The 10132-nt window shown below is 44.0% G+C and overlaps 1 protein-coding gene across 1 annotated transcript in view; it reads left to right on the plus strand.

Annotated features, from left to right (window-relative positions):
* The window catches only part of ccnjl (cyclin J-like), a 34821-nt gene extending 29528 nt beyond the window's left edge, over window positions 1–5293 (plus strand). The window contains exons 4-5 of the mRNA XM_064978667.1: window positions 1350–1509; window positions 2158–5293. Coding sequence (XP_064834739.1) covers window positions 1350–1509; window positions 2158–2623 — 626 coding nt within the window. The 3' untranslated portion in view covers window positions 2624–5293. The remainder of the gene's footprint in view (window positions 1–1349; window positions 1510–2157) is intronic.
* Window positions 5294–10132: the final 4839 nt, after the last annotated feature.

Here is a 10132-nt window from a genome sequence, read left to right on the forward strand (position 1 = left end):
ATTTCAGAAGAATAGAATAAGAGTTGGCCTACTGAAGGCCTATGTTATCTTGCAATGCTCAATGCTGTGGTCATTTAGCTGACAAGATATGCTTACAAGTCCCGTTCCATGACTTTATATGATTTTATAGTAAGAAGAATATAATTGAACTTAGCTGAATAAAATAGAAAGGATATTTTTCCAATTCCGGAGTGAGGATGCATATGAAGTGGCTATGTTGAGCGTAAAAGTGATCATTCGAAACAGGTCCCATACCTTAGTTATTTGGCAACTTCAGTTGTGAATGATAGATCCCTTAGAATGCCTTCGAAATCAAAATGTATATGGGCTGCATGATGTGACTGTAGGCTGTTGATGATTTGAGAAAGTCGCCCAAAAAAAAAAAAAAAGAGCTTGCGCTGTGTTCCTTGGTTCCTTGCCTCAGGCTTCACACACTGTTCTCTCATTAAGTGATCATATTTTCACTTGTCAGACTATTCTCAATTTAATCTTGTCTTTACTAATATGCAAAAAATTAAAAAAATAAAGCTGAGAAATACGTATAGTAACAACTGGGATCCTCCAATTTTTTCTGGGAACCATCAAAACTCTTGCTTTCACACAGGATTATAGAAATGTCTTGGCTTATAAGAACACTTATTTCACTCCATGCATCATCCACTGTTTTGAGGAGCACTCTCTCACTGCGCGACAGATGATATTTCGCCCAAACTCTGTATGCCACGGGCTCTCCAACCCTGTTCCTGCAGCTACCCAGAGCTTAATTTGGGAAACCAAGTGAAATATGTTCGGGAACATCAATAGTAACATTTTTTCACAACAAAACATATTTCATTAAACGTTTGACAGGCCCTTTGTGTGCTCGTAAAGGCTAGCTAGACCAATTATGTACCAAAGACACATCAGTTTTATGTTTTCTGCTATGTGTAATATGCGTAGTATGCGGTAGGCTATGTATTGTATAATGGCACAATCATTATTTTAATTCAGTTTTTTTGTTCAGGCTTGGGCTCATATATAGGCCTATAAGCTTTAATATACATCTGGGTGTTTGAATGAATCATCACCTTAAAAAGCGCTGTCCATTTCGTTGTGTTAGGATTTCAAACAACATCCACATCGACCATGTTTTTCCACTCAGTTTCAACCTGTTGTTGAACTTCTTTCTTCAAATTGATCATCACAATACGGTCACTGCAACAGCCCTGATTAGGAGTGCCCAAGAATGGAAGTCCATAAAGTGACTGCAGTGGGTGGTCTTATGGGCAAGACAATTGCTCTCTGTGGTGGGGCCATTCGTTGTTGAGTATATGAGTGAGACTGATGATCTCTGTGTTTGTGCGTCTCAGACCATGCCTTCCTCGGCTTCCGACCGTCCCAGGTGGCGGCAGCCTGCATTGCGGCGTCCCGCATCTGTCTCCAGATCACCCCAAGCTGGACCACCGTTCTCCACCTGCTCACCGGATACTCCTGGGAGCCCCTCACCCCGTGCATCGAGCTCATGCTGCTGTAAGACTCCACTACTGCTTTACATAATGTGCTGTACACACACATTAATCTGGTCATTAGTCGGATTCCGAGTCATCTGTTTTGAGTTTACACTTCATCAGGTAGTGAAGAAGCACCAATTGAATTAGGGCTATGTATAATATATGTGCACATAAAGAGGAAGACCAATTCATCTCTATTAAACAAAACAATCTGAAAGTTCTGGAGTCCTATTTTGACATGCTATATGTCATCTATTGTGAATGACTTTATAATGACTTTACATGATGATGACTAAAATGTATTCTGTTGTGTGACGCTGCTCAAACTTTTTGTTGTTGGGTGCCACCAACTGCAGAAGTTGGGAAAAAGTTAGTCTGGAGCCCTGAACAGACAAAACATTTTGCTACCGAATCTGACTAAAGAATACACCCCATGTTTACTGACATCTGCTTACACTTAGTTTATCCTCTGCCATTTCTAAACTGTGTAGTTGTATGCTTCCCATGTATGCCCCTTTCCTCCATTTTAATGCAATTTGAGGTTGAAGTTCTACAGCTTTTTCATACTGTCATTACCATTGACTCTTAGTTATTACCTCTGTATGTTGTTTATGTCCATCAGCTAAACGTCATTAAGTAATCATTTTCACTGTTTTTCTCCCTCTAGTGCCCATGACAACGATGTGAAACAAGCCAACAAATCCAAGTCCAACTCTCCGTCTGTCCAGAGTCCTCTCCAACCCCAGGCCCTTCCCTCAACCTCCACAGTCTCTGTCTCCACCTTGAAACAGCCCTTATCTACCTCTCAGCAGCTGCTCTTCCAGACAGGTGGATACCAGCAGCAGCTCACCCAGCACTCTACTCCCCTTTCCCAGCTGCACATGCTAGGTGAGTCCCCGGCTCTGGGCCCTGTTGGGTCTCGCGACTACCTCCTCTCAGGGTCGGTTTCTCAGGGAGTCTTCCCCTCCTACCCCAGCTTAGCCTCAGGGCTGCGCTCCTCCCTGCCCCTGCAGGGACCCATCTCCATGCAAGTGTCTCTTGCTGCAGAGCCCCGTCACTGCCTCCCCCTGTCGTACAGGGGAGGCTACCTGGGCTCCCATCACACCTACACAGCGGGCTGCTTCGACAGGTGACGCCAGGAGAGGGAGGACAAACAGAACCTGGGGCAGTCAGTGTCCTCCTCCATCCGTTCTGACCTCATCCACTGGGGACAAAGGAAACCAAAACAAAGAAGCAATGTCAATGCAGATGTTGCTGAGGTCATAATATTGACCTAACAAAAGCCCTACCTATTTGAAATGAGACACTTTGTGATGAGCTGATTACATACAGTACATAATGTTCCCTTCACGTGACTGCTTGCTCTATACTGAGACTGTGAGGCTGGTTTAGCCACTGTGATTCTGCTATCAACTGTGGTTGTGTGGAGCCCCTGCTTCCAAATCAGTTCTCTCAATGTGGGACTGCTGTTTTTTTATATACTATTATCTTTCAATGCTGCTGCTTTAAACAAAATTATGACTTTATGATCAGTGAAAAGTGGTCTGTCCTTGGTATTATTTACATGAACTATATCATTTCAGGGTTTGAAGTAGTACTTGAAAGAATATGTATTTAAACTACTGTGTAAATTAATTTCTTTTTTGATGTTGTGTTTTCTTTCTTTTTTCTACTGGGTAAAAACAGTGTGTATTGTAATGTAGGAGATGCCTTGCTATGATTTCTGTTCCATCTTTGGCCTTGGCTGGTGTAGAGTAGTCTCAATCTTGTTTTGCCTTTCTGGTGCCTCTGGAAGCAGATGGAGCCATGGTTCCCAGGGGAACAGCCACATCCATCCTCTCAGCACATCAAACCACAGGGGAAGAAGTGATGCTTTACTAGCTAGTCCCCAGGGGGGCAAAGCCATGCTTTCTCCTCAGTTAATGTAAATTCTCCTGACTGGTACCATTTCATCTCAATGTCTGACTGAAACCCAGGACAGTCACACAACCCTCACTGGAACAGCTACGGTTGCTGTCCTTGTCACAAGGACCTTGAGCAGTTAATAACACCAGGATCACGTTGGGAAGGCTTCTGCACAGGATAGCTTGTAGTTCAGTACCGCTGACATTCTCATCTGGTCATACTACTACTGATGTCCTACCTCACTCTCCAGGGGGGTTGCTATTTGTGTAGTTTTACTGTAATTTACTGTACCTGTAAAATGGACCATGCTCGATCAGATGTAAAGAGTGCCACCAAACATTTATCCTAAATTAGTAAAAGTATAGTTGACCTTTAAAGCTGGGACCCTTAAGGGTGAAACTGCCACGTCTGTTTTGTGAAAATACAACAAAGAAGTTACTGCAAACAACAACCCCCCTCCACCGGACACCATTGCACGTGCGATAGAACAGCTGCATAAAGTGCATTCGGAAAGTATTCACACCCCTTGACTTTGTCCACATTTTGTTACGTTAGTCTTATTCTAAAATGTATTGAAAAATAAATCGATCTATACACAATACCCCATAATGACAAAGCAAAAACAAAATCCATTAAAAAACTGAAATACTTTCTTTGCACAAGTATTCGGACCCTTTCCTATGAGACTGGAAATTGACCTCGGGTGCATCCTGTTTCCATTGATCATCCTTGATATTTCAACAACTTGATTGGACATGATTTGGTAAGGCACACATCTGTGTATATAAGGTCCCACAGATGACAATGCATGTCGGAGCAAAAACCAAGCCATGAGGTCCAAGGAATTGCCCGTAGAGCTCAGACAGGATTGTGTCAAGGCACAGATCTGGGGAAGGGTAACAAAACATTTCTGCAGCGTTGAAGGTCCCCAAGAACACATTGGCCTCCATCATTCTTAAATGGAAGACGTGTGGAACCACCAAGACTCTACCTAGAGCTCAATCAATCAAATGTATTTATAAAGCTCTTCTTACATCAGCTGATGTCACAAAGTGCTGTACAGAAACCCAGCCTAAAACCCCAAACAGCAAGCAATGTAGGTGTAGAAGCACGTGGCCAGGAAAAACCCCTAGAAAGGCCAGAACCTAGGAAGAATCCTAGAGAGGAACCAGGCTATGAGGGGTTGCCAGTCCTCTTCTGGCTGTGCTGGGTGGAGATTATAACAGAACATGGCCAAGATGTTCAAATGTTCATAGATGACCAGCAGGGTCAAATAATAATAATCACAGTGGTTGTCGAGGGTGCAACAGGTCAGCACCTCAGGAGTAAATGTCAGGTGGCTTTTCATAGACTATCATTGAGTATCTCTACTGCTCCTGCTGTCTCTAGAGAGTTGAAAACAGCAGGTCTGGGACAGGTAGCACGTCCAGTGAACAGGTGAGGGTTCCATAGCTGCAGGCAGAAGAGTTGAAACTGGAGCAGCAGCACGGCCAGGTGGGCTGGGGACAGCAAGGAGTCATCAGGCCAGGTAGTCCTGAGGCATGGCCCTAGGGCTCAGGTCCTCAGAAAGAAAGAAAGAGAAAGAGAGAGAATTAGATAGAGCATACTTAAATTCACACAGAACACCGGATAAGACAGGAGAAATAATCCAGAAATAACAGACTGACCCTAGCCCCCGACACACAAACTACTGCCGCATAAATACTGGAGGCTGAGATAGGAGGGGTCGGGAGACACTGTGGCCCCGTCTGACGATACCCCGGACAGGGCCAAACAGGCAGGATATTAGCTCACCCACTTTGCCAAAGCACAGCCCCCACACCATTAGAGGGATATCTTCAACCACCAACTTACCATCCCGAGACAAGGCTGAGTATAGCCCACGAAGATCTCTGCTACAGCACAACCCAAGGGGGGGGGGGGGGGGAGGGGGGGGGCCAACCCGGTTAAGAAGATCACGTCAGTGACTCAACTCACTCAAGTGACACACCCCTCCTAGGGACGGCATGGAAGAGCACCAGTAAGCCAGTAACTCAGCCCCTGTAATAGGGTTCGAAGCAGAGAATCCCAGTGGAGAGAGGGGAGCCGGCAAGGCAGAGACCGCAAGGGCGGTTCTTTGCTGGCCTCCCAGCCAAACTGAGCAATCGGCGGAGAAGGGCCTTGGTCGGGGAGGTGACCAACAAATTGAAGGTCACTCTGGCAGAGCTCCAGAGTTCCTCTGTAGAGATGGGAGAACCTTCCAGAAGGATGACCATCTCTGCAGCACTCCACCAACCAGGCCTTTTATAGGCACTCCTCAGTAAAAAGCACATGACAGCCCGCTTGGAGTTTGCCAAAAGGCACCTAAAGACTTTCAGACCATGAAACAAGATTCTCTGGTCTGATGAAACCAAGATTGAACTCTTTGGCCTGAAGCCAAGTGTCACATCTGGAGGAAACCTAGTACCATGCCTATGGTGAATCATAGTGATGGCAGCATCATGCTGTGTAGATGTTTTTCAGAAGCAGTGACTGGGAGACTAGTCAGGATCAAGGGAAAGATGAATGGAGCAATGTACAGAGAGATCCTTGATGAAAACCTGCTCCAGAGCGATCAGGACCTTCGACTGGGGCCAAGGTTCACCTTCCAACAGGACAATGACCCTAAGCACACAGCCAAGACAATGCAGGAGTGGCTTCGGGACAAGTCTCTGAATGTCCTTGTGGCCCAGCCAGAGCCTGGATTTGAACCCGATCGATTGTGTCTGGAGAGACCTGAAAATAGCTGTGCGGCGATGCTCTCAATCCAACTTGACAGACCTTGAGAGGATATGCAGAGAATAATCGGAGGAACTCCACAAATGCAGGTGTACCAAGCTTGTAGCGTCATACCCAAGACTCAAGGCTGCAATCGCTGCCAAAGGTGCTTCAACAAAGTACTGAGTAAAGGGTCTGAATACTTATGTAACTGTGATATTTCAGTTTATTTTTTGTCAATTTAAAAAAATATTCTAATTGGGATGGCAATTTGCATGTACTCCAGAATGTTATGAAGAGTGATCAGATGAATTGCAATTAATTGCAAAGTCCCTCTTTGCCATGCAAATGAACTGAATCCCCCAAAAACATTTCCTCTGCCACAAAATGAGCAGCTGACATAATTTCAGTGATTCTCTCGTCTACACAGGTGTGAGTGTTGATGAGGACAAGGCTGGAGATCACTCTGTCATATGCTGATTAAGTTCAGATAACAGACTGGAAGCTTCAAAAGTAGGGTGGTGCTTGGGATCATTGTTCTTCCTCTGTCAATCATGGTTACCTCCATGGAAACACGTGCCATCATCATTGCTTTGCACAAAAAAGGGCTTCACAGGCAAAGATTGCACCTAAATCAACCATTTATTGGATCATCAAGAACTTCAAGGAGAGCGGTTCAATTGTTGTGAAGAAGACTTACAAGCGCCAGGACTGTCTCATAAAGTTGATTCAGCTGCGGGATCAGGGCACCACCAGTACAGAGCTTGCTCAGGAATGGCAGCAGGCAGGTGTGAGTGCATCTGCACGCACAGTGAGGTGAAGATGTTTGGAGGATGGCCTGGTGTCAAGCAGGGCAGCAAAGAAGCCACTTCTCTCCAGGAAAAACATCAGGGACAGACTGATATTCTGCAAAAGGTACAGGGATTGGACTGCTGAGGACTGGGGTAAAGTCATTTTCTCTGATGAATCCCCTTTCCGATTGTTTGGGGCATCAGGATAAAAGCTTGTCCGGAGAAGACAAGGTGAGCGCTACCATCAGTCCTGTGTCATGCCAACAGTAAAGCATCCTGAGACCATTCATGTGTGGGATCGCTTCTCAGCCAAGAGAGTGGGCTCACTCACAATTTTGCTGAAGAACACAGCCATGAATAAAGAATGGTACCAACACATCCTCCGAGAGCAACTTCTCCCAACCATCCAGGAACAGTTTGGTGACGAACAATGCCTTTTCCAGCATGATGGAGCACCTTGCCACAAGGCAAAAGTGATAACTAAGTGGCTCGGGGAACAAAACATCGATATTTTGGGTCCATGGCCAGGAAACTCCACAGATTTTAATCCCATTGAGAACTTGTGGTCAATTCTCAAGAGCAGGGTGGACAAACAAAACCCCACAAATTCTGACAAACTCCAAGCATTGATTATGCAAGAATGGGCTGCCATCAGTCAGGATGTAGCCCAGAAGTTAATTGACAGCATGCCAGGGTGGATTGTAGAGGTCTTGAAAAAGAAGGGTCAACACTGCAAATATTGACTCTTTGCATCAACTTCATGTAATTGTCAATAAAAGCCTTTGGCACTAATGAAATGCTTGTAATTATACTTCAGTATTCCATAGTAACTGTCTGACAAAAATATCTAAAGACACTGAAGCAGCAAACTTTGTGAATATTAATATTTGTGTCATTCTCAAAACTTTTGGCCACGACTGTATGACTCGGGCTTATATGGAATATGAGCTTGATGTCTGTGTCATGAGTCATGATCCAGGCTGGCCAGACATGCTGTTACCGATGGCCAAGTACATGTGGGTCCAGTACCCGGAATAGCTCAGGTTTGATGGAGTAATTAAATATTTTCCACTGATCACATCCTAACCACGATGCCTATCTGCTTCCCCTACTGCTTACAGAGGGCATGAAGAGGCCATGGCCCTGTAGTCTACTGGGTCTCCGATAACAAAACCATCCTCTTGCATACCTTAACTTTTACCTACCTCAATATGTAGTGATACCTATGTTTATTATTTGCTACTTTTTTCATTAGATCAAATGTATGTACATTTAGCTGACTTTAATATTTGATGTACACATTTAATAATTTTTTGTCCAGTTCTTTTTTTTCTCTGAAACGTTTTTTCCCCCCTCACAGTATCTGCACATGTGCACGGGTTTGCTTCACACTGTTACAGCGTGGTAGCTACGGGACCAAAACAGCAGAGAAGTTGAGCCTTGCTCTTCAACGCTCTTAGTAGTTGCGGAAATGTATCCACTATGCTGTTTACGTCATATCACTGACTGTATCTGTAACTTTTTTGTTGTTGTTTTATGTTGGAATATATGAAGAGCTCAATGCACCATCAAAGACCAATCTATCTTGTGTGATATGTAGGCTACTGATTGGTCATTTTAGTTAAGACTACTTTCAATCACACCGCCATCTTGTGTTGTTTTAAAGCACACTTTCTTTTTTTTGCAAATGCTTTGTAGTACTTGTGTTAACTGCTTGGAAAGGCAGTGGATTTCTTTACCTGAATGAAAATGTTTCACATTGCAACCACCTAGAAGCATCAACTCTTGAAATCCAAATGGACTAACTGCATCTACCCTGATGGAACAGCTATGTGCATTTGTGCAGGAGAAGCACATATTGGGGAAGGGGAATCGGTGTTTACTCTGTTAAATGAGTTGCAAATAAAACAGTTTACAAAAGCCAGACTGACATGATCGTTTCTTCACCCTTTGTTTTTCGTGTTTGTAGAGAATATCCTGTAGATGTGTATAGCAAGCCTTTGAAGTCGATTAGCATACCCCCAGGGGGAATAGTTTAATATGAATGTCTCAATTCATTGCACATGAAAAGCTATTCAACGGGGGAAGAGGAGCTCCACCCTCTACCACTAACCCCCTCCCCAGCCTCCCCTGATGCTCCCTTCCTCTACAGACCTCAAGACAATGGAGGAGAACCCTATCCCTAATTTCTACCCTCCCTTTGCCACTAAACAAATAGTTAAGAAACTGGAGACTTGATACTGTAGGCCTTGCAAAGTGTAAAGAAACTGTAAGTAATCATTGCAAATTAAAAATGTAAAACATGTTAGTCTCTCAAAATACAAACCACAGCTGAAAGACAAAATAAGGAAGTACAAGCCATGCATAGTCAAAAATATAATAACATAACTATTTTCTTTTTCAGAAATGGACATCTTAATTTTCAGAGGATTTCTGAGATGTTTTGTAACATCCCTTGTGTCCTGTGTCCTGTGTTCATTCACTTCACAGATCATAAAGTTGTACAACATTTTTCATTAGTGGAAAACTGTGGGAGGGGGAAATATATTTATAATCCAATGATAGGAAAGGGAGGTTATAGTAGCCCCTCCTTCTTTGGACGGATCGGTAGGGGGTATTGAAAAGGCAGTCCCAGGAGGTGGGAAGTGGGGACTCTGGAGTAGGCAAGGGGGGTTGGGTAATGGATCATTCTCGCTAGCTTTGTTTACAAAGCAGAGAGGGGAGGGGCTGGCTGGTTACAAAGAGAGGGGAACACTCATTCACCCCAGACATCCCCTCATCTGTCTATTGTTTTGTAACTATCCCAGAGAGCTTAATTGCTCTAAACTCAGTATGCATGCACATCCTAAGAGAGTGTGGCACACAAACCTGTTGTTTGCTTGTTAATGTTTAATCCTAAAACCTAACAATGTACATCTATCATGGTGGAAATGGAAAAACCAACTGGTTTCCAGATTCTATTCTACACACTGCTTAATCTTGATGTTATAGGGTATGAATCTTTCTAGCAAACTCTTGAAAACTATTATTTCAACCTTTTATTAAAGTTGCTACTGAATTGTATAGTGTTTAAAGATAGATTGCCTGCCCCCCCACCACCCAATGGTTGTCCCATAACAAATGTAGTGACATTTGTCAAGAGGTTTTCCTTTACCATTATGTGGCAAACGTCATCAAGCATAGGAGAGACACAAAGACCAAGGCAGCAGG

Source organism: Oncorhynchus masou, chromosome 11 (genome assembly GCF_036934945.1).
Source record: "Oncorhynchus masou masou isolate Uvic2021 chromosome 11, UVic_Omas_1.1, whole genome shotgun sequence".
Taxonomy (NCBI): domain Eukaryota; kingdom Metazoa; phylum Chordata; class Actinopteri; order Salmoniformes; family Salmonidae; genus Oncorhynchus; species Oncorhynchus masou.